The sequence below is a fragment of the Papilio xuthus genome, unplaced genomic scaffold, assembly GCF_000836235.2.
Source record: "Papilio xuthus unplaced genomic scaffold, Pxut_1.1 DF825946.1, whole genome shotgun sequence".
NCBI lineage: Eukaryota > Metazoa > Arthropoda > Insecta > Lepidoptera > Papilionidae > Papilio > Papilio xuthus.
The window spans coordinates 545,728-570,993 of NW_013532703.1; the positions used below are offsets into that span (position 1 = coordinate 545,728).

The 25,266-nt window shown below is 33.2% G+C and overlaps 3 protein-coding genes across 3 annotated transcripts; 2 read left to right on the plus strand and 1 right to left on the minus strand.

Annotated features, from left to right (window-relative positions):
* Positions 1-197: 197 nt before the first annotated feature.
* On the plus strand, positions 198-9,337 carry LOC106123788 (uncharacterized). Its single transcript, XM_013320195.1, has 17 exons — positions 198-436; positions 663-800; positions 1,664-1,765; positions 2,187-2,327; positions 2,541-2,710; positions 3,276-3,408; positions 3,820-3,965; positions 4,395-4,538; positions 4,901-4,976; positions 5,508-5,583; positions 5,654-6,175; positions 6,763-7,184; positions 7,406-7,433; positions 7,951-8,048; positions 8,432-8,490; positions 8,752-8,858; positions 9,318-9,337. The coding sequence occupies exons 1-17, from the start codon at positions 404-406 to the stop codon at positions 9,335-9,337; spliced, it is 2,415 nt and encodes an 804-aa protein (XP_013175649.1). The 5' UTR covers positions 198-403.
* On the plus strand, positions 9,295-12,748 carry LOC106124705 (uncharacterized). The gene is made up of 5 exons (XM_013321626.1): positions 9,295-10,041; positions 10,415-10,555; positions 11,062-11,275; positions 11,501-11,810; positions 12,293-12,748. The coding sequence occupies exons 1-5, from the start codon at positions 9,552-9,554 to the stop codon at positions 12,416-12,418; spliced, it is 1,281 nt and encodes a 426-aa protein (XP_013177080.1). The 5' UTR covers positions 9,295-9,551; the 3' UTR covers positions 12,419-12,748.
* Positions 12,749-18,205: 5,457 nt separating this feature from the next.
* On the minus strand, positions 18,206-23,355 carry LOC106124197 (uncharacterized). The gene is made up of 5 exons (XM_013320667.1): positions 23,331-23,355; positions 19,675-19,788; positions 19,493-19,568; positions 19,047-19,268; positions 18,206-18,731 (listed from the first exon to the last, which is right to left on the minus strand). The coding sequence occupies exons 2-5, from the start codon at positions 19,748-19,750 to the stop codon at positions 18,689-18,691; spliced, it is 417 nt and encodes a 138-aa protein (XP_013176121.1). The 5' UTR covers positions 19,751-19,788; positions 23,331-23,355; the 3' UTR covers positions 18,206-18,688.
* Positions 23,356-25,266: the final 1,911 nt, after the last annotated feature.

Sequence of the window (25,266 nt, forward strand, 5' to 3'; positions counted from 1 at the left end):
CAACTAGTTTTTATATTCAATAAATAAAAACCTGAAAACTATCAGATAAAGAAAAGACAACTAGTGATTTCTATGTAAATTTAAGTTGAATTCAACTAGTTAAACACAAAAACTTTCAACGGTGGAAACTTTGAAGCGTGATCAACAGTACATTCAACTAGTTCGTTGAATCAACGCTCATCCCTACATTGTAATTAGTGTCATCTCAAAATGTCAAACACTTTTATGTTTGGAAAGTGTTAACGTTATTGATATTGTACTTTTATATTTTGTATGAGGCCAAGATATAGAATTATTGGTCATTTGCTTATAAAGAAATTGTCGTTTCATTCGGTTTAAATGTTATTGTATCCTAATTTTTAGTTTTTACAAGGTTACTATTTGCAGTCCTCGAGACTTCCTCATGTTGACAATGAAAGACATGGCTTTGAAGATGGTAAATATGATAATTAACATACAATTGAGTAACAATGGCATTTATTTCATTCAGTTTCAATACTAAGAGTGTTCATGAAACATTATAGTTATTTTTTTAGAAGACTATTTTCATTGAAATCTGTAAAATCCAGTACATCTTGTTGGGTTTTCTTATTTATATATTTTTTTATGTCGGAAAGAAAAAAAATTAACTTTTAATACTTTGTGTTTCTTTCAATTTAAAGGCTAATAACGAAACTCAATCTAGAAGTCAAATAGAAGAATATTGGTCCGAACATTTTCTATCTAAATTTGGATTGGAATATATTAAATACGATATTTTAATTAAAAAACGGGAATGTAAAAACAAGGATATACTTAAGGTGAGTAACCCAGTTTGAGTTGTGGCACCAGAGTGTATAGTTAGTACCAAAAAATTTCCAAATCAATACCTAGCCAGACATTTTAATCCAGGAAACATGCTTAATAGACTTACTATTTACTAATAAATTTGTTGCATCAAACAAAATTTGTACAGTTTAACAATAGACATATGTATAAATTTTTGTAATAATGGTTTTTAATTAGAAAATATTTAAACAAAAAATATTGAAAAAATGCGCACTGAAACATGTCAGCATCAATTTTTTGTTAAAATCTTTAAATATGATGTCATGTATTTATAAATATAAAACTGTGTAGGACTTTGTTTTTCAAGCGGCCAATATTTATGTTCCTAAAAGTTTTTTATACATTTTAATTTATAATAGGACCATTTCTTTTAATTGCACAAATTTTGCAACAATCTTATTTAATAAGACTATCCAATGGCATACTTATAGAATGGAACAATTACAATGTACACAAACATTTTTGACATGTATTTCAGTTAAAGGCATGCACAAATTAGTAGTAGTTGTTGAAACACTATTGTACAATCACTGAATCTAGCAGTGTTCCACCTTAACGGTGAACTCAGTGAACGGAACAAGAACTTATAGGAAGCTTTTATATCTGGGTATGAAAAGAGGTTGATTGTGTGGTTGACGACTTAATGCTTTTTATTGTCATTGCATCATTTTTGTAACATTGGTACTTACTAGTATAAGAAAAGGCGGAGTTTGTATGATTGCAAGTAACAAGGCAATTTGTGTAACTGGAACACTGCAGTTTTCTGTGACTGTACATATTGAAAATAAGTATATTTAAATGGTGTTCTTAATATATAACTATTTACTTATTTCAGGACAGGGCAATACAAAAAATTGCCCAAGTGTTACGTATTGAAGCAAATGAAAACAATATAATGAACATGTGCATTAAATTCCGACAAGAGATTCTACTTTTGGTAATTAGTTTTTTTTTTAATAATGTACATATAATTATCTTATTGCTGTACTGCCAGCAATAACATCTTTTGCACAATTTGGCTGAGTTGACAGGTGGAATACCTTGGCGATACAGAAGACATGTTTTAAATGGAAGTAATTCCACATACAGTCTGATAAGTGTACATTCCAGAAGCCCAATATTAGGTTTTTTCCCTTTACATCATTATCTTGTAAGGAAAGGATGGGAAGGGGAAATATTTTCTGAGTGTCGCCTTTGCCATTAGTTAAAGGCAGGTAATGCATCTGCAAATACAGATATCTATGTGCAGCGGTCGCTTCGCCATTTCGGCGAATTCAGTTCGCTCGTTTTGAAATAATATATTAATATGAGTATATTTAACTAACAAGAGTTGTTTTAGTTTTATTTATGATTACCAGTTGAGATGTGTGGTGAGGCAATGTTTCTTGATCGGATGGGATATGAAGGAGAAATGGCAGATGGATTTTGCCCTACTGCTGATGCCACCGTGGCTGCGCACTGTGGAAATGGAACTTGTGATGTTGCCGCAGGCTGTTTTGGTGATTATCTTAATTCCTTAACAAATCTAATCTACTTATTTTATGTTTTTAGTTTTTTTTATTCACAAATATATATTTCTATGAAGAAATTCAAATTTGTTGTTAAGTCAAGTGTCCCGCACTAGGTTAGTGTGGTTGTTTGCTGTCTAATGACCCTTTGTGTAGGCACTAAGACCATGCCTGGGCTTTTGACTGATTATGGATCTTGTCCAGATGGAGTGCGTGGCGGTGACGGCGGAGACGGCGGTCACCACCAGGTTCAAAGTGCTGCTGGAGGAGGGCGGCTCTGTCGTGTTCCCGCGATGGGACACCTTTGATGCTGGGGACTTCAAAAAAGTCTCCGCGTATTATAACATCAGCAGAACTGAAGCTCGGGATGTTTGGTTCGTATCGCTCGATGGATTACTAAACTAGCTATCGCCTGCGATTCTTAATTAGTAATCCATGTGTTCTTCCTGACTATGTTCTACATCTATGCCAAATTTCAAAGAGATCTCTACTGCCGTTCTGGTTATACCTTCCAACAAACATCCATCCATACATCCAAACATTCGCATTTATAATACTAATAAGATAATTATTTTAACATATCTTAGTACTATGGTATAGTTTCCCTACCTTCAAAGGACAGAAGAGGATATAGACAGAGGAAATTTCCGTTTCATTAGAGTCCCCTCCCTTTCCCATAAATAGAAAGTAAGTAGGACAAGGAAGAGGATTAGAACATGGCCGATCGACAAGCTGACAAGAAATTTGACATCAATAAGAAAAGTTTACCCTTAACCCAGAGAGTTTGGCAGAGACTGTGGAGGTCCCATTTGGCACGCTCCTGACACACTTTTCTCCCTTCTTCTACATTCATGTATACATCTCGGTTTGCTCTTAATAACTTTTGTGATGGCCTCGACAATCTGGAAGATGTTTGAAGGCAAATATTTGTGATGTCAGGAGTGGCATGTGCTCGAAGTCAAGGCAGCGCATCATGCAGGAGGTGCAGTGCCGGGAGGGCAGCCGTGAGGTCAACTTTGAGGTGACAGACCTCCTGCTGCTGCATGACCTCACCTTCAGGCTTGTCACACCGGTGAGCTTTACTTGTCCACTGCAGGGGCAGATAGCAAACATTATAGCAAACTGAGTAAACTAAAACATAATAGTGTTGTTATTGACATTATGAACACGTCAGTGGCTCAGGGGTTGATTGATTTGTAATCTACAGGTCTTGGGTTCGAATCCCGCCATATACCAATGTGTTTTTCTATTTTCGATTTACATGTGTTATCTGACGTTCTTATGGTGAAGGAAAACATTGTGATGCAACCTGCACATATCTGTGAAGAAATTCAAAGATATATGTTAAGTCAACCCGCACTTAGCCAGCATTGACTATGGCCTAATCACAGACTTAGGGTAGTCTCTGAGTCCCTCAGTGAGCATGTATAGTGAGAGAGTGCGATGTTTCATACCTTATTATATAAAATCCTATATATTCTAGGAAAGTTTGTCAAAACCGAAGCAACTACAAAAATTAACAACATTGTATCAATGTGTACTGAAGAGGAATGTGGAGAATGTACTGAGGAATGAACGTCCCCGGCTGCTGGAGGTGTGGATGCAGGTCCTGGCTGAGTATCCTTTCAGGTAACCAGTGTACCGAATAGTTTATTCAACTAATAAACAAGACATGATTCCATAAAATACAAATCTGATTATAGTATACTAGCTGTCGCCCGCGACTCCGTACGCGCGGAATTACAAAAAACTAGTTAGCCTATGTGTTCTTCCAAACTATGTTCTACATTTATGACAAATTTCATACATCTATCCATCCATACATCCAAATATTTGCATTTATAGTAGTTAATTATCTACAGAAATTCTACTAATATGATAAACCTAAATGTTTGGTTGGATGGATGTTTATTAGAAGGTATTTCCAGAACGGCTGTATGGATCTCGCTGAAATTTGTCCTACATATAGAACATAGTTTGGAAGAACACATAGGCTACTTATTAAGTTTTTTTTTAATCAGCTCAGAGAAAATTTAGTAAAGATATTGTTATTTGCAGCATGGGGTTCTCATCAGTGGTATACATCCAGCGGCAGTGGTACGAGCTGAAGCAGTTGGCGCGCAGCGAGGTGCTGGCCTTCCACCTGCAGCAGCCTCGCCCTCACCACCACCCCCACCCCCTGCTGCTCTCCATCGTCGCCAAGTTTGTTCATATATAGTTCAAGAGAGGGTAGACACAGATCTACTGGTTTACTTTTTACATTGGAACATTTTTGACATTTGAACAAAAAAAAAATATAAATAAATTACCGTAATTAGACCATTCTTTAAGTATATAATACTTGTGACAGAATTTATTTTATATTATTTAATATAACTTACAAGTAAATAATGGTCTTGACAGACAGACGGACAACAAAGTAATCCTACAAGGGTTCCTATGAGGTACGGAACCCTAAAAAAATTATGATTTTGTAAAAAAAAACTCCATACATTTTTTTATTATTTTTTGGATGGATGATTTTTTTAATTAGTGTAGTAATTATTGTATCGTATTTTGTCCAGTTTCAGACATATCGTTCAAGAACCATTACCAAAATGGAGTGAATTCGTTACATCCAAGATGGTTGTAAAATTCAAGGTATGGAATGAAACAATTTTCTTTAATTTGATTTATGATCTGACGAGGCTTATAATCTATCGCCAAATTGTGAACTGATAGGTTCTTTTATATTTCAACATATTACTATTCGTAATTATTACTGTAGCATTCGTTGCGTTATATTTGGCTCATTCACGTACCGACACGTGCTACCGGTCCAAAGGTCTAACATCGACTGACGTCCCCTCTGTACTTACGGCGTGTACGCTCGAGACAAACAACACCACGTTTATGCATACACTACACTTACTAAATACCTAATTATAAATGCAAATGTATGGATGGATGTATAGATATATGTTTGAAGATATCTCCAGAACGACTGCAAGAACATAGTCTGGAAGAACACATATACAACTAATTTTGTTTTTTTTTAATTCCGTGCGGACAAAGTCGCGGGCGACAACTCTATTATTATAATAACAATCATCCAGATAAAATTTGATAGATTTTATATACCTCGTCAGATTATAAATTGACGTTGTTAAACATTAATTTTTTTTCTTTTAGGATATTACTAAGACGTTGTCTAAGAAAGTTCTGGAAGGATGGATGGATGAATTAATCAAAGCTACAGAGCAATCAGGCAAGTCTGTTTCCATTGAAGAAACATTTGTATTAAAACATGTTTCTTACAATCTAATTTTTTTTTACAGGAATACAAAATAAATCCTTACAAAAACATATTTGTATCGTACAACCTTTAAATAGTAATAAAAATATAATTAAAATAAATAAAGAAACGCAGACAAATACTATAGAAAGTAACAAGTTAATGGAAAATACAAGTAATGAAAATAACATAATAAATCAAAATATAAAAGATAAAGAATCTGAAAATCTTAATAAATCCGATTTAAATATAGATAATATGAATGAATGTGTTGCCAGTATACATTCCAGTGTTGCCAACAAGATAAATGTTGAAGGAAATATAGATTTCAATGTATTCAATAATATTGACCCAACTAAAGCGAAAAAATGCTTTATATTCGACAGTGATTCGGATTCTGAAACCCTCAGCGCAATATCACTGAATGAAACTGACAGACAAACTTTTCAAACGGAATTAAATTCAGACATGTCACAAACTTCTGAAGACTCTAAAGTACTTGATTGGTTCAAAGAAAATGGTGAAAAATCGAAGCAAATTAAAGAAAATTTACAATCGAAAATAGGTAAAAATACAGAATACAAATATGTTATTATTTAAACATTAACTGTGTGTTTCTGAGACCAAAATCTCTGTATAAAGTAATCATCCTTGTCATTACCTTTGACAAAACAGTGATAACAATCTTACTAATGCAAATGTTTGGATGGATGGATGTTTGAAGGTATCTCCAGAACGGGATTTGGCATAGATATAGATCAGTCTTTCCCAAAGTGTGCGATAACGCCCCCTTGTGGGCGCTGCAGGTCTCAAGTTGCGGGTTATAGTCAAAGTTTCATTTACGATTCTCCGTTAATATACATATATAGGTCACAATAATTAATTAATTTAATTTGAAGTTATAGTGGTTTTTAAATATGTGAAAATATGGGGGCGCTAAAAAAATATTTATTCTCAAAGTGGGCAGTAGACAAAATAAGTTTGGGAACCACTGCTCTGAAACATAGTCTGTAAGAACACATAGGCTACAAATGTTTGTTTTAACTCGGCGCAGACGGAGTTGCGAGCGACTGCTAGTGTGTTTTATACATGGATTTCGGTCTCAAAAACCCACAGTTAATTTGTTTTTTAAATATGTTCTTTCTCTTTCAGATCCTAAATTAAGGAAAGAGATAACAATACCATTAATCAGATGCGATGAAATTCCCGCTTGGAAAAAATATTACAAAAACAATACTATAAATATAAACAATATAAAAAATGAATTGTGTTCTTTAAAATGTAAAAATAAAAAAATAAACACAACAAAAATATTAAAAAGACAAACAAGGAGTAATAATTCTATTTATTATGATTTAAATATAAATTGTGAAGGTTTATCTGAGAATTTTCTAAGAAATAATAAAAATAAATTATTATTTAAATTATGCAAACGATTGTCAGTAAATTTACAGCGATTTACGCACAAACAGAGGACATTGTGCAGGAGAAGAAAGAAAATACAATTAACAGATATAGAAGAAGTCAGGAAAATAAATAGTACTATCCTGACGGCAGAAGTAGCTCCTGTCTCCGTAAGTAATGGCTTTATCTATTCTTTCCAGGAAATAACTGGTACAGGATTGTACTAATTATCTGTATAGCCTGACCAGGAATATAGAAAACTTTATCATATTTTAGAATACAAAGTGTTAAAATTGAAAATTTTGGATAGTAAAAAAAAATTTTTTTTGATAGTGAAAAAATTTTTTTTTTACAGGCAAAATTTTTTTTACTCGTCATTTTTTGTTTTCAGATTACCAAATGTGATCCACCATCTGAAGGTATGTATACATTTTAAGTTTAGATGTGCCAATATAACATTCTTGACTTTATGACTATGACACATCATATGACTCGAATGACACTGAAATTGTCAAAATTTGGTCATTTTACCCATATACATTGAGTTAGGTAAAAATTATAAAATAGTAGTAATAATATTTAATTTATTTCAAATAATATTACTTATGTACTTTTATTGGCTTAATATTACATAAGTTTTATTTTATTTTTATAATTACAACTAGCGGACCCGACAGACGTTGTCCTGTCTACACGTCTTTAATTTGAATAAATTAATATGAAGTTAATATTTGATGAAAATTGTGAATCTAAACCATTCCCAGATCCCCTTGAACACACACAAAAAAATTCATCAAAATCGGTCCAGTCGTTTGAGAGAAGTTCAGTGACATACACACTCACAGAAGAATTATATATATAAAGATATAACACACACACACACACACTAAACAAATGTATATATGTTTTTTTTAGTTAATAGCTATTTTTTTTCAGGGGATTTTGGTATTTTAAGTGACGAGTCAATGATAGAAGTAACAAATGATAATGTTATCGATGCTTTAGAACTTGATGAACTCTTCAACAAACTGCCGGTAAGTTAAATAAATATAAATCAAACTAATATATGCGAATGTTTGGATGTATGGATGGATAAATGATTTCTAGAAGGTATCTTCAGAAGGACTGCATGGATATCAATGAAATTTGGCATATATGTAGAACATACAATTTTTTCTTAATTCAGCGCAGACGGGGTCGCAGGTTAAGCTAGTGTTATACAGGCTCCAGGCTACAAACATTATACTATATTTATGGTAATTCTATGTAAAGCGTAGAAGATGACAGACATACATCTTCTTCTTCTTCTCAGCCATGAGACATACATCTAAACATTCGCATTTATGATATTAGTAAGAAATAATTGTTTTTTTTTTGAAGTTGAAAAAATAATTTGCTAGAGATCTTGTATTTTCAGGTACCATCTTTGACTTCTATAAATCTAGACAAACCAACGGAAACGACGAATATTGCGACGTATGTTTTTTTATTTTTATTAATTAAATATATGACAGGGTTATTTATACTACTTTAAAAAGTATATTATTAGATGACATATAAGGGTTATAAAACCCTTGTTCCACTGTGGAACTGTACAATTTTTTTATAATTTATATTGTAACGTAATCACGAGAGCGGTGATAAAAAATAAGTAATTATGTACAAATTAGTGGTCGCTTACGGCTATTTTCTCAGTGGAAAAAGGGTCTAAGAAATTCCTTTATTTTATCTTTTCAGAGGTCATGATAATATTAATTCTGAACAAAATAAAACAAACACAAAAGAAGAGAATTACGAAGATCTTAACAAAAAAATTTTATACATCATTATGAACGGTCCTGTAAGTATTATTTTTCTTTATTTATGTAACAGTTAAATTTAACAGTGGTAGAGCCCGCTTTAACATCTTCGCACGAATTGTCCCGGCCTGCCCGGTGAAATACCACGACCACAAAGAAGACACGCGTCAAGTGGAAACAATTCCGCGTGCAGTCTGATGAGTGTACGCCCCGGACGCCTAATTTAGTCCTCTTTCCCTTCCCACCCTTTTTCATCTAAGGAATGGATGGGAAGTGGACTTTCCGGATGAGAGGGTGCATGGGAAGGGAAAATATTTTCTTTCTGTGCATCCTCTCCTCCGTCAATTAAAGGTAGGCAACGCATATGCAATTGCGTATGTCTATGAGCAACGGTCACTCGCTCGTTTGCCACCTTATGATATAAAATAAATCAATAATTTAAATTCATAAGTTCAATATTTTATCTTAAATCACTTAAGCATTGTTTTAAATAATTGTTCCCAGAGACCAAACAAAATCCCTAACAAACCCAAGTCACCGGTGACGACAGTACAGCATTCCAGCGACAGTACCGTAAAACTGTGCTCAATCAATGAGAAAAGAAAAAAAAGACAAAATCCAGAAAAAAAAACACACAATCAAACGAAAAAGAAAAGAAAAAGAAAATCAAAAAATCCAACTACCGACGTTGAGACAAAATCCGATAATGCATTTGAAGAATGGGACAGACAGAAGAATATGAACAAGAAATATTTTCAATTGCCAAATATTGCACCAAAACCTGCATATAGTACAAAATCGAATAATACACCAAAAGACGACATATCACTACCAACCGAGAACACATATATAAATAAATATATCATTTCTATAAATAAAAAAAAACCCACACTTCCCACAAGTGATCCAAAACCCATAATCGATCTAACCAACGATTCGGATGACACACAATTCGATAGTGGTACCACACCTATAATAACAAGTGTATACTCATTAGCAACACAAAACAAACAAGTTGAACGACCGTCGAGGGTGATAACACCAATTTTAATACCACAAAATAATATAAATACAGATTTAGCTACGATAACTAAAGTGCAAAGTAATGTGGGTAGTCTGATAATACAGAATACAAGTGATGGGAGTGCATTAGTGCCTGTAAGTGTAGCCGGGCAACAGATCTACGTGCAGCAGTCTGCGCAGGCGCAGTGTACCACTGATGCTGCAGGTAAGAGATGCGATACTTAGTATTGTTAGGAAGAAAATCCGACACTGTCGGTGTACTGGCGCAACACTAGCCTTACTAAAATATCGATGTTTATGTCCCCTCACTATTCATTCTGACACTAGACTTTGTAACGAAAGCGCGTTACCTGTAATGTATGCATACATGTAGTGTTGTCTCGAGTACATGTCGAAAGAGGGGGGCGTCCGTCGATGTTAGACCTTTGGACCGGTAGCAAGTGTCAGTACGTGAACGAGCCAAATATAACGCAACGAATGCTACAGCGCCAAAGGATTCTATTTAATAATGTCTAAAATAACATACAAACATGGTTCTTATATCAAAGATTTAATGAAAATTGATACAATATTTTCAGGTCGTCGCTTTTTAATACTACCAAAGTCGCAATTATTGAACGGCAACTCGTCCCTGTTGTTGCCTAAGGTAAAGATTGGAAACGCATCCCTCACATGCAATCCTGTCGACCATATACAGAAGATGATAGCCCCTACACAAGGTATGTTATGTCATTTACTAGCTGTCGCCCACGACTCCGTCCGCATAATATAAAAAAAGTGTGTTCTTTCAGAGTTAGTTGTACTTGGCAAATTTCAACGAGATCCATATAGCGATTCTTGAGATACCATCGAACAAACATCCATCCATACATTCGCATTTATAATATCAAAATGTATTTTCCTTTTTAAAATTTGATTAAAGAAGACGCTCAAATTATAATTAATTTTTCTCTATTGTTTAGTTTTTTTTAAATGTACCCTCGGTCTGTCACATTTTGATTTTAAGAAGTATGAAATAAGCAAAAATTATCAATTGTAATAAAATATTAATTGCCTTACCGTGGGTTTCTGAGCCACGAGTTTCCGTTTTAAACATAATTTCATACGAATGACGATATGTTTTATACTGTGATTTTGATCTCGGACACCCATGGTTAGTTATGTTTTTACTTTGCTTTGTAAAAAAAATGATATAAAACATTTGAATTTCCTTTACCTGCTATAGGAATCGAATCGGAACCCCAACCTTTGTCATTAATGCCATGGGTCCCATTGGACCTGTGGGCGCAAGGTAAATCTGTCAAGGAACTGGTTCTATTACAAATAGACGCATCAAAACCTGCCTGGACGTTGACTGGTGGTCAGGCTGTTGTTACACTCACAGACTATACGTGCGAATCACCAATTTATTGCAGCCTGCCTGCAGAATTAAAAACTAGGTAAGTTTTTGTTGAATTTGTTACATAAAAACACAATTTTTAGCGTTTCTTATCTCTAAAGGTAAAAACGGAATCCTTATAGGACTTTGTTGTCCGTCCGTCTGTTTGTCAGGACCCTTTTTTAATTATAAAAATCCTAAAACTTTGTATTTTATAGACACGAAAAATATTTTTTAAATATCGTTATAATATTAATAAGATATATGAAGGATATATTTATTACAGAATAATGTTCCCACAAGAAAACAACGGTATGGAGGTGTACAATCCTCCTACTTTGCAAATATACGAGGATGCTGCAAACGGAACTACATCATTCGCTAAATGGGTTAAATCAGTCATAGACAATACTGAAAATGAGTTTACAGATGACACAGAGACCATAGACACATGTGAAAATAGACCTGTCTCTAGGATAAAAGTGAAATCATTCGCCAGATTGACGAAAAATGATAACTTCATAGCACCGTGTCGAGTTTGTTTGCAGGATCGATTGTATATGAAAGTTTCAGAACGACCACTAAAATATGCCAAGGTGAGTGATACATTATGGCAAACTAGCTGTCGCCTGCGACTCTGTCCGCGCGTAATTAAAAAAACAATTTAGTAGCTTATGTGTTCTTCCAGACTATGTTCTATATGTATGCCCCAAATTTCAGCAAGATATGTCCAGCCGTTCTGCAGATACCTTCAAACAAATATCCATCCATCCATCTAAACATTCGCATTATAATATTAGTAATATCGTAATTACGAGATTGTATACAACACAATTTTAGATAAAGGTAAGACTTAATAATCTGTGGATGGAAAAAAACGCGTTTTTCATAAATTTTTTTAGACAATTTTAAAAAACAAATAGTTTTGTCTTTTTTACTTTAATCGATTTTATATTAAACAAATTTTATATTTAAATACTGTTTCACTTCAAGTGAAATTTATCTTTCCATTGCTTGTATAATTTATAATAAAATTACGTCCACTCTAAAACTAATTACGATCTGTTTCATTCACCAGGTTATAACAGCTGTGCCGAGTTTAGAAGAATTTCATAATTTAGTATCAGGAAACGCACCATTAAAGTTATTACCAAAAAATATGACATCTTTTGATTCATTACAAACAGTAAACTTGCGTTCTTGAGTTTTTAAACAAATCTTAGTGGCATTCAACGTGTTAACTCATTCTTTTAACAATAGAAATCAACCTTTAGAGTCCGTACACATAGACCCGGGCGGAGAGTACAGCAAATTTTTATCTCAAAGTAACTGTCGCCCGCGACTCCGTCCGCGCGTAATAAAAAAAAAACATAATTTTTATTCTATGTGTTCTTCTAGACTATGTTTTACATCTATGCCAAGTTTCAGCGAGATTTTTTCTCGCCTTTTACACCTTCCCTAGACATCCACGAACATTTCAAGACCAAGATAAGATAATTCCGTTTAGCTGACGAATTTTAGCGAGACTAACCAACAGAAATTTATTTTTATATATTCAAGACAAAAACTTTATGTGATTAAAACAAAGTTTAATTTTACTTTGCACGTTTATTTAAAGTGTTCTTGATATGTAAAGTTATTTTAAACCTCTTGTCTATTGTATAGAGCTCAATTTTGTTTGGGATAAAAATCTGCTCTACTCTCCGCCCCGGTATATATAAACTGACTCTTAGAGTAGAAAAGTAAACTGAAATAATGTACATAGTCAAGTTTTTTTATGCTTAGAGAATAGTAAATAAAGTTAAAAATAAATATAATTTAGATGTATATCATCATCAGCTCACTATACGTCTAGGTCTAGTCAACCACGCTGGCTAAGTGCGGGTTGGTTGACTTCACACATATCTTTGAATTTCTTCTCAGATATGTGCAGGTTGCATGATGCATATAAGCTGTTCTAATATTTAAGATAATTTGTTTAACTTTTTTATATTTTACGATATAAAATTGTTATATATTCATGTTTTTGTTCATGAAATAATTGTTACATATTTACTATAAAATATGATCAAGCCTTTATTAATAGGATTATTGTAGAAATATTCTAGTTATTATATGTATTAGAATCTCTCTAAGATATATCTTGTTCTGTAAGTTCCATAAAATGTGTTTTATATTAGTTAAGTTTTACTATCTTTTTATAAAGAGTCGTTCAAATATCACGGTATGTTTTTAGGAAATTTAAGACTTTCTCTCTAGCGAAATGTGGTGAGATTTTAAATCTAACATGAAACTAAAATCACTTAAAAAGTAATATTGAAATCGCCAAAATATTATTGATTTATTTATTAAATATCATTAGACAAAAAATACACGTGATATTTTTGATTCCACTCGTGATGTTTTGTGATTTCTTCGAAATCCGCCTCTCTTTCCAGCCTCACGTGATTGGACGATTCCTAACTTACATATCTTTGTTACATCTCTACAAAAATACCTCTATAGTTATATATGTCCTGTATAAAACATGTTCAAATCTCATAAGAGTAAACTGTCCGACCACAGGTACTTTGTATCGATTGAAAGGCCAACTGTGGGTTTCTGAGACCCAAATCCACGGTTTAAATCATGTTGTCTCTGCTTTATCAAAGATGGCTATAATTTTTTTGGTCTCAGAAACCGACGGTAAATGAAGTATTACCGAATGTCGAATTCCATCACTTATTTTGTAAATCATCATCATCAGCTCACTATACGTCCCCACCGAGGGGCTCGGAGCCTACCCTAAGTTAAGGGTGATTAGGCCATAGTCAACCACGCTAGCCAAGTGCGGGTTGGTTGACTTCACACATATCTTTGAATTTCTTCTCAGATATGTCCAGGTTGCATCACGATGTTTTCCTTCACTGTAAGAACATCGATTAAATGTACATATGTAAATCGGAAATGGGAAAACATATGGTACACGGCGGGATTCGAACCCTGCACCTGCAGATTGCAAGTCGAGTGCTTGACTCCTGAGCCACCGACGAGTCGAACGACTTTTTAAATATTGTGATATAAATTGAAGTGATATTGTAAAAAATGGTTGCTAATACTTTAATGTTATTTAAGAAAAGCTGATTTACTCGAAATATTTTGATATTTACGCGTTTCATCGTAAACTGTAGTTTGTGTGTTCAATTTTGTGTTGAATCATATTGTTGATGTATTCATCTGTTTAAACTAACGTTAGTGTTTCTTTATGTGTATTGAAAGTTCAGATTTACTTATAGTAATTATTTTTAATCGGTTTATACTAAACCATTTGTGAGTATTTTTAGAATTAAAACTTTGTTACAATTAAATTTATATCGTTATTAAAATATTAATTACAAATAAAACTACTTATAGTAATTAATTGGTTTTATTTCTCACAAAACAAATTATAAAATAACAATAATATAAAAAACTTATTACTGCCTACCCCTCTCTGTTATAACCTTTAAGTTTATCATTCAGAAACACCTACATAAATTGTCAATATTAAGCATACATAAATTTAAATAATAATTATAAAACAATCTTGTTTTTAAAATGTTTCGTAAAAGACGTGTTTGCGTCACGTACAAATATCTGCCGTGTGCCGGTAAACTGAATTTGCAAGCAATCTCCTACATCTCCCCGCGGCGCTAAAACTCCTTTTTACAATGTCTCTATAAAACGTGGACAACTAAATAACACTACGAAGTAATTTATATGCAAAAAATATATGTCATGCTTTTATAAAAACGGAACGTACTCAATTATCTTAAGTTCAAATCTAATGGGAAGTTATTCAAAATCTGCTAGCTAGCTATAAGTTAAAACTAAACTAAACTATTAATTAGTACTGCAGCTTCCCAAAAACTTTTTTTATATGTGGCAAACGGCTACCTAATTTAGCTAAAATAGTGCCAACTGCTAACCATAAACATTCGCAAATGCAGATGTGTTGCGTAGGTTTAATCGACGGAGAAGGGGACAAAAATTTTCCCTTTTTATACGTCCTTTCCTCCTTCAAATCCACTTCCCCTTTCTATACTTTCCTTATAAGAAAATGGAACTTTAAAAATGGTCGAATAAATATATATTTTAATAACTTACGTCTTAAAAGGCCAACGTTATAATTTTCCGTGCTATTTCTACATTACTTCGTATATGTAATGCGCTATGTCTGGCCGATCACCTGTGTCCTGACTTCTATCCACGTTCGCAGACGATGTGTCATTTTGAAAGATCTCTTATAGCCCTGCTTGTGACACATAAATATAAAAGATCTAATGTATCATGACGTTAAATAACAAATAACCTAGAATAGAATAGAAATGAAACTTCCACAATTACAATGATACATCGTCAAAATGTTAAAATAACTGAGTAATGGAGGCTGTATTATGTTACTAATTTATAAATGCGAATGTTTAGATCGATGGATGTATGTTTGTTTGAAGGTATCTCCAGAACGGCTAAACGTATCTTACTTACGCTGTTTGGCATAGATGTAAAAAAATAATCTTGTAAGCACATACACTACTAATTAAGTTATTTTTAATTCTCCGCGGACGCAGTCGCGGGCGACCGCAAGTTATACAAATATTTTAAATGCGAATGTTTAGATGGATGTTTGTTAGAAGGTATCTCTAGAACGACTGCATCGATCTCGCTGAAATTTGGTATAGATCGAACATGTAGATTAAGTTTTCTTTAATCCCATACATATTTTTAATTATAACACTTGTTGCATTATTATTAATATTTGATTATTTTATTCTTTGTTACACTTAAGTGTGTTAATACATAATTTGTAGGATCTTGTTTTTATGCAGAAATGATAAAAGAAACAAAGACTAGTATTGGGTGTCTGGCATTAGTAAATATTGTACGTATCACAGTAGAGTCTTCGAGTCAAATCTATTCTCGAGAAAAAAAGATATTCCAATTTAAAAATGTATTTATTATCAGTTTTAAATTTAAATCAAATGTTCGTCAACTTAATGGTTTGCTATTTAAAAGTAAAAGCATAAATTCTTTTATATATTTGATTGCTTCATGAAATGTCAATATTTTTTTTAACGTGGGCTTTCATTTAATTTGTCTCAATAAAGCGGACACTCAAATCTCAAATAGATGGGACTATTATTGTTTTATGTGACTATACAAGCGCCCTAGGGAGATAGACAGGGTGTCACTTACACCGTTATTTCTCAGATAAATTAAAAAGACTATTTTACATGTTTGAAATATACAATTAAAATCTATAATCATTTAGTATTATTTTCTAAGTTAGTTTAGGATATTATAAATATTTATAACTTTACGCAATAAATAAGAGAACGCGCTGCCTCCTGAAACACAGTTTCAACTGGTTCCAGAGAATGCCCACAAAATTTCGTGAAAAATGATTTTTCTTTGCCCAATAAAGAATTTTTATTTTATTTTTATCTATGTTTTTGTTAAATAAACAGTATTTTACTAAATAAGTTTGTCGCTGCGATATATATTTGAAATTATATTTTTTGTATGTAGAAAAAATTCATTTCTTTTTTCATTTCATATTTTTCATCATCATACTTAAACTTAACATCATATTTAAAATATATAACAACTTGAGCATACAATATTTCTTAGCTATGTTATATACCTTTAAGGTATATTTTGTAAGTTATTCGCTACGGTGTGAGTAGTTGCCGCGTCAAAGAGTTTGTCCTTTGCTTAAATATTTCCATTGTATGTTTGTACTTGAGTTGCCGCCAGAGGGCAGGACAAATACACTTTAAGGATAATTTCTTGCTCCCAAATATACTATCTACGAATATCGTGTAACCGATTACATAAATGTTTCCTATTTGCTTTGAATCAACAATACATTATTACTATATAAGTACATATAGTAACTATATAGTAGACTAATATCCCATTATCTTTAAATTGTCATTACAGCAATACTAGGACTTCAGTAAGGGACCCTAATAGGTCGAACCTAACCACACTAGCGTAGGAACCCAACCAGAACTTACTCTTTGAATTCTTAATAATATATTACTAAGTATTAAATTAAAAAATGTCATAGTACATTGTGACTTTCTGGTAAAGATGTTGGAGCAAATTAGTAAAGCATTATCTAATCATCACCATGGTGATTATATTCGCCCTTAATTTAAGATCTGTACGTACATCACTGTCCCCTACATGCATATATTTGTTTAGAACTTCCTCAATTGTATATGAATACCAGCTTAATAGTTTGTGAGCGGATGTAAGACATAAAAAGTTCCAGCAGAGAGTTTCATCAGCCTCCTTAAATGTATGGAACTGGGATATTTCGATATGTCGATCTTATTACGTATTTAATTCTATACATATTGACACATATTGATGATTCTCTCAGCTGCAGAACTACAAAGTTATCTGACGCGATGGGCGTAAGTGCAACTAAATTATGACAGCTCACTAGCGCCACCTAGTGTCAAAAGATCTTTGTCCTACTATAGCTATATTTTCTTTGCCTATGTTACTTTTATATATTTTCTTACATAACTAACCCAGATACTAGCGCCTTTCTTACCTTCCCAGTTATGTTTGTCTGACTATATATCGCTTATTGAGTGACTTTGTCGAGGAGATTTTTTTTTATTTTTATATCATAAGATGGCAAACGAGCGATCGGCCACCTGAAATCGCTGTAATAGCGAAGTGACCGTCGCCCATAGACATACGCAATAGCATATGCGTTGCCTACCTTTCATCGACGGAGGAGAGGATGCACAGAAAGAAAATATCTTCCCTTTCCATGAATCCTCTCATCCGGAAAGTCCACTTCGTGCGAAGTCAATTCGTGCGAAGGTGTTAAAGCGGGCTCTACCACTGTTTAGAATGGTTTAGGGAAAAAATTACAACTGAAGTTATTTCCATTTATTTTCAGAACCATTATAATGTTACTATAAATATTATAATTAAGTGACTAGTACTGACAACTTGATGCACAAATCTTTATAAAATAAATTATAAAATTACAAACGTCTATAAAACGGTACATCTTTTTTATACTCTGTATGGGTTTCTATTTTGTTGGAAATTGCAAATATAGTGTTCCTTTTTTATTGTACTTTAATTAGACAGAGATAGATATATTTCAATAGCAGTGGAGTTTACCGTAATGAAGTCAAAAAGATGAAAATACTCTAAAATTTTTACATCAAGTCATTGCACGAATCAGGTTTCCAGCCTTAACCCGATTCGTACGATATTTTTGTACCCCCACATTTAAATAATGGTTTATAAAATATGTAAGGGTACAAAAGAAGGGTAGCTTTTATTACTATTATTTAATCCTGTCTGTCCGTTCTATCATCTTCTACAGTGTTATTATTAATAGAATATTATTTTAATATATTATATTGATTCATTTCCAGTCTGTTCGGTGTGCGATGTGGGTCGTGTTTGAGATATAGCATTATTCTTTGTAGTCCATTTTCTCAGCTGGCTCTTGGTCTATTCTGTAACAACCAAATTTTTAAACATTTTACAATAATATTAGCGCTTATTTGCATTCTAATTGTTAAGGAATTTTTGACACCAGTTTAGAGCTCGGCACATTATAAAAGTGTTAGTTGACACGCCAAAAAAATGTGTATATTACCCTCTAAGCTCAGTTCTCATATTATTATTAGTGTTATTACTGAAAATAAAATTAAATGGAAATACATGAATACCTCTATCTACCTTGTGCTTGCTCAAGTTGAGATAAAGAGGATTAATGATATTCATCTATCTTCTTACATTCCCTTCAACTGTGGAGATAAAATACTTACCTGTTGTACAAAGATTTCGAAGGATGTTGTAGTAGGGAACAGAGCGGTGCGAACACTTGCAGTTCACATAAACGGACAATGTTACGCCATGTTACATCGTGCGATGTTACATCTTGTGCCGTCACATCTTGCGATGTAACATCGCGCCATGTTACATCTTGCGGGGTCAGAATGCGCACGGCCGGTTCCGACCGCTTGCCATATCTACTGCCCATGAAGAACCTGCGAAGATTGAATTACATGTAAACAAAGTGCTACGAATTTCGTAGACTAGACGCGTAGAAGCTATTATGAACTGTCTCTAACCCTATCCTACTGAAACAATTATCATTATCGTACTACGGATCTTTTTGAATGTGGCTCTACTGAAATCATTCAACATGCATTTATGTTGGTCAAAAGATTCTACGACTAAAATTATTAGTACAATTATTTAGATATGTCACCTGTCGTTGCGTGGTGCTATCATGCGCGGTGAGGAGCGGCCGTAGCGTGAGCCCAGCACGAAGGGAGCCGTCGCCACTAGCGGCAGAAACGGTTACAAATTATTTTATAGATTTTATACAGCCTTTCAGATTGAAGTCTCGACTGATTTAAAAGTACAAATAGTTGTTATAAATGTACTTACATTCAGCACGTTTGTAATTATCAGTGCGCGCGAGTGCCGCGCACAGTAGCGCCAACGCGCACGCGCACCTCCACATTCCGCTGTCGTCTGCTTCAGTACCCGCTGTAACTCGCGCTACACACGCAATGTGCAATTCTTGTATTGGAAATTCTTACCTAAAATTATATTACATATGTTATACATTCAAAACGAACATAAAAGTTGCTGGCAATGTATAAAAAGAAAATTAAAACGTAAATATTTTTTAATTTGTACAATAGGTTAATCTGAACAGCAAGACATTGTTTAACTTAACATGTCTTGTAACCCTTTGAACCCGCCGATAAAAAGGTTGACATGATAAGCTAAAATATCATTGAAACACTGTCCAAGTTTTATGGTTAGGTCCTAAATGTCTATGAATACGTTGAAGATTCATATTATAGTGTATACTGTCGTTCATAATTACAATTGGTTTACGTTAACAAATAAAATTACGAAAGGACTCAATGAGAAAAAGTTTATTCAACTGTTTAACCGAATCATCACAAAAGCTGAAACTTTTTCACAACTAACGAGTATGAATATAAATATATAACAAAGGTATCGGATGTAACATGATTATTGTATTATAAACTTTACAAACAAAACAAACTTAACTTTGAGAATACGTAAGTTAATTAACATATTAGGTTATTTTTAAATTGGATTAGTTGTTCATAAAATTAATAGCAAATATTGTACATCGCTTTGTCAGTTCGTCGTTAACTTAACTTTTGTTTGATTCACTTTTTTCGCATTTTAATATGTTTATAATTAGCATTTTATTCACCTCATCCGAGAACTAACGACCTAAGCAAACAAATATTTAAATTAGTTTTAAATTAATTCATACTAAAACATTATTTTTTAAAACAAACTATTTACATTTATAAATACTTAATTACTTGTTGTATTTTTTTATATTAGAAGGTGGCAAATGAGGAAATGTCCACCCGAAGTATCTGCCCATAGGCATCCACAACGAGTTTAGAGTTGCATATCGTAAAAGCAGAAAGGAGGGAACCTATAGAAAGAGGATATATTCCCCTTTTTGTATTCTTCCTCACCAAATCCTCTTTCCATCCTATCCTTAGGAGAAATGGGTGGTAAACGAATGTGGCCTCCCGCACATTTTTCAAACGAAACGTGACAGTAAATCTACTTCTCTCCTGAAGATAGGCTTCTGTGTAGTTGTAATGGCAGTATACCGGTCGAGTGGAGACATTCATGCAGCAGCAAAAGCCGAGGACTCTCTTCCACTTTTGTTATTGAAATGTAGGATAAGGTAATCAGTGTGCGAAGAGTATTCACATGTGCCCACACCCCGGTAAACAGTGAATCGAGGGAACAAGAGGGGGTTTAGTGGGTAGGCTCCTTGTCCCTTTAGGGATGTGGAGAGAGTCCCACATAACCGGAGCGGCTTTCCTCGAGGCACCCGGTATGCGTAACGCATTCCCTCTCTTAAAAAAAATGATAAGGTAATCAGTTAAAAACTCTTGTTAAGACTTGAAGTTACCTTCGTCATTTTAAGGTTACCTGTTAAGATTTCTTTGCAAGCTTAAAAGTTTTAAAAAAGATTTGCAATCAGCAAACAAGATGGTGGAAGCTGCAAACGGAAGGAAGTAGCTTTGCGAAGCTCACGGAAAAATCCTGTACCATTTTATTACTGCAAAGTAACGATTAAACGCACGATTTTAAATCTTAACATCAAAGCTATAAGGTTTAGTTTTCTTTAAGGTTTAGGTTCTTCTTTACTCGCTAAGCACTAAATGAATTATCCTCATTGAAGACTGATTTTGCAATAAAAGGAATATTATTGTCACTTTCGTTACAATACAATATTTTTAGTTTTTTTTTTGTTCGATTTCCATTTAATTTGAAATAAAAACTTTTATAGCTATTACATTGCCGATTAAAAAAAAATGAATGCAAAAACGATCACGCAAAATAGCGTCTACGACATTCTACGCCATTTTATATTGAAACGTAGCCTTTCGTAGCCAACATCTTTGTGGGTTGTTCGTAAGAACAAACAAAAAAACTACTGAAGTGATTTTAAGAACTATTTAACTATAATACTCTAGTATCCTTAAGTAATATAAAGTATACTTGATATGTATACTGTATTATAAAAAAAATAACAAACACATTTTAACCTTTTAACCGCCGGTGTTTGATGATGGATCAACGTAGTTATAAAAGAGTGTATTAACCCCGTAAATATGTATCACCGATACGTTTTCCAATGAAAGTATTTTGGTATTTCAGAAGCCTGCGCATAATCATATTTGCAATAAATTATGTTGTAATGTGTCATATCAGCGTGCGATAATAGGATTCAAATACTATTTATGTTTAAGGTAAAAAGTAACTGATTTTATAGTTTTTACAGTTCCGTACCTCATAGGAAAAACACGGAACCCTTATAGGATCACTTTGTTGTCCGTCCGTCTGTCTGTTAAGACCCTTTTTTTAATCATTATCTATCAGTAAGAAGCCGTATATCTTGTCAATTGCATCAGACCGTAGTATGTTAACTTGACATATTAATATCAGCGATAGTATGATTATAAGTTTAATTAAACTAAGTTACAGCGCGGCCTCACTTAACGCTCACTTAAGTACACAAGTACTGATTACACTGATTTATCATTATTGTTATATTAGATTTTCGACGGCGATTGCTTATCTAGAAAAAATGTGACCTGAAAAACTGTCCCTATTAATTTTTTTGTAAAAATTCGTCTTTTCGTCAATATGAATTTATATTTAGTATACTTTTTTGATGCTCTTTCTATATTTGTAATGTTTGTATGAATACCACAATGAAACAAATTAAATAATATATCGTATAACTGCTGCATCTATTTATAATTTTATGATTTAACACAATATTTTTATGATTTTTTTTTAATAAAATCGTTGTCAATCTAAATATTTTTATCCTTTACGTTTTTTTTTCGTAAAATCCTACTAACATTATAATATAACAAAAATACTTTGAGTAACATAAATAAGTTTAGGTACCTTTATATAGTTTATGAAAAAAACGCACTTTTTGTTATTAACATAAAATAGAGTTCAATTAGTGAATAAACAAAAAATCGATTGTACTGCAAAAGATTTCAACGCGCTGTGAGCTTTTAATTATTTTTTACTATTGTTATGTTCCATCGTTATTTAGTTTTTATTATAAATTGTCATATTGTTTCTAAATTATAACTAACATGTATAATTTTACTAATTAAAATTCTGAATTAAATCTTTTCAGATTCGTTAGATGTTACTTAAAAAAATTCTAATAAATCTTCAAAATATAACTTAATTATGCTTAAGTTTACTTAAGTTAAGTTAAATACAAATTATTTTTTTGGCAGTTGCAGATTTATTTTTAATTACTACGAAAAAGATTTCATAAAACTATTCATTTAAATTAAATTACACGTTAATTTATTTTTGTCTAGTTATTTCGAACAAAGTTATTAATATTAATAGTATTCATAATTACGCATAAAGATATTATTAAAAAAAAAAACATCTCGGAAAATTACGAAAAATAAAAAAAATCTTAGTATATTTAAAATTCCATCAAAAAAGTACAACTCAAAAAAATAGCTTACGATATTATGACTCACCTGTACCTCTCCAGAGATGTTCAGGAACAAGGGTATAATGCAGGCTCTGCCGTGAGAACCTCGCGTTATATGTCCCGCTTTCCCTCCCACCAGGACGGGTTCGGGGGGGACAGTGGGTGGATCCATGCCCTCTCCCTCCCCGCACATACCCCGTGGACACCTGAGGAACTAACGTAATGACATTTTCCTAGAAAAATGCGCTCATGTTCAATTACAATTTTTGTATGTCATTTTTGTAAAGATTTGTAGCAGTTTTAAAGTTATGTTTTGGGTTTATTACATTTAAAGCTTATTTATTTCAAGCATAAATTTATGTTTGATTTATATTTTATGATTTAAATTTATGCTTTAAATTTATGCTTGATTTACATTTTATATTTTTAACAGCCAGTAAGTCGTGATAAGTTAATTCAATCCAACAAAATTATAAGTTGAATTTCCACTGGAAAATATTAGGATGTTATATTTTTTGATGATGATATACGTGGAAATGGGTATAGTTATATTATTATTAGGTGTTACCAGCATCACTGTCCGCGCGAAATAAAAAAAGGGCTTAATCATTAAAGTAAAGTTTGTTTGAAGGTACCTCAGAATAGCTGCATGGATCTCGTTGAAATTTGGCATAGATTTAGAGCATAGTCTGGTAGAGCACATAGGCTACTAATTAGGTTTTTTTTGATATTCCGGATGGACGGCTGACGGAGTCGCGGACGACAGCTAGTTAAAAATACTCTACGATCTTGTATTGCTGGAACCATTCAATAAAATATTAATAAACTGATCTTCTTAAAGTTAAATAATAATTTGTATGCACTCCGAAGAAATATTTCTGCTCTTTATAAATAGTTAAGCAGTATTTAAAATACTGTCCTAGGTTTCATTTCATTAGAACAACTTTCAATCATTGCGTTTGCACGTGGAACTTTGTTGCGGTGTTCATTTCTAAGATAAATTTCATTAGAGATATTTTAAAAGTAGAGATATCGATGATTTTTCTACGTTAAACGTCTAAGACATCTGTTAAAAATGATTAACTACTTACTTAAATCTTGGAAACTAATATTGTATCGCCTTACACGCGCTTTGAACACACAACGTTGAATCGTCGACGCGAGTCGTCTCTTCTTTCAGCTCAGGCCTGGCAGGTCTTGAAAACGATCTTAACAACAGGTTGCGAGCAACTGGTCTTGGCGACGAAAGAATAAAATGTTGAAGGCGCTCTATGTTCGAAGCTCTATGACATTGCGTAAGTTTAGCGACTAAAATCGGGTTTCGATTTTTTTTAAGTCTTTTTATTTACGAATGAATCCTTCATTTAATATACAGGTCATGTTACCCTTTTAAGAGATGTCCTTAATTGGAACGAGCAATGGTTGGATGAACGTAAATATAATAATTTACAAAAACAAACAAACTCCTTTGCCCACGTCGCTGTAGGACGATGCAAAATATTAATATTCATTAAGAAAACTTTTGGTATTAATAACTTATTTATATTATCCAGTTGTTTTCTTAATCCCTTTAATATGGGATGGCTTTTGTTTTTATTTGAAATGAGTTACGAATACGGGCGAATCAATATTTTCAGGTAGAGCTCGACATACAGGATGAGTTTTTTGTAACTGTGTAGTCACTGTTTGCCTTGAAGAGGTATTTACAGCTCGTTTAAGAGTAACAAGACCCGAAGGCTCCTTCAGGAGCCTCGGCTCGGGCTGTTACTTCGTTATTGTTACCGGATTGGGAGGTCACCGAGCTTTTAGATCGCTTAGGTGGACGCTCCATGGACTGACTGGTCTCGAAGGCCCCCGAGAGAGGACTTGGGCTGTCATTCATTACGGGCTTAGCATTCCGATTCAAGGGTGCCCGAGAGGGCCGAACCTCGGCTTGATTCCTATTATCTGATTGCTATTAATACATCTATACAGGGTGTTTT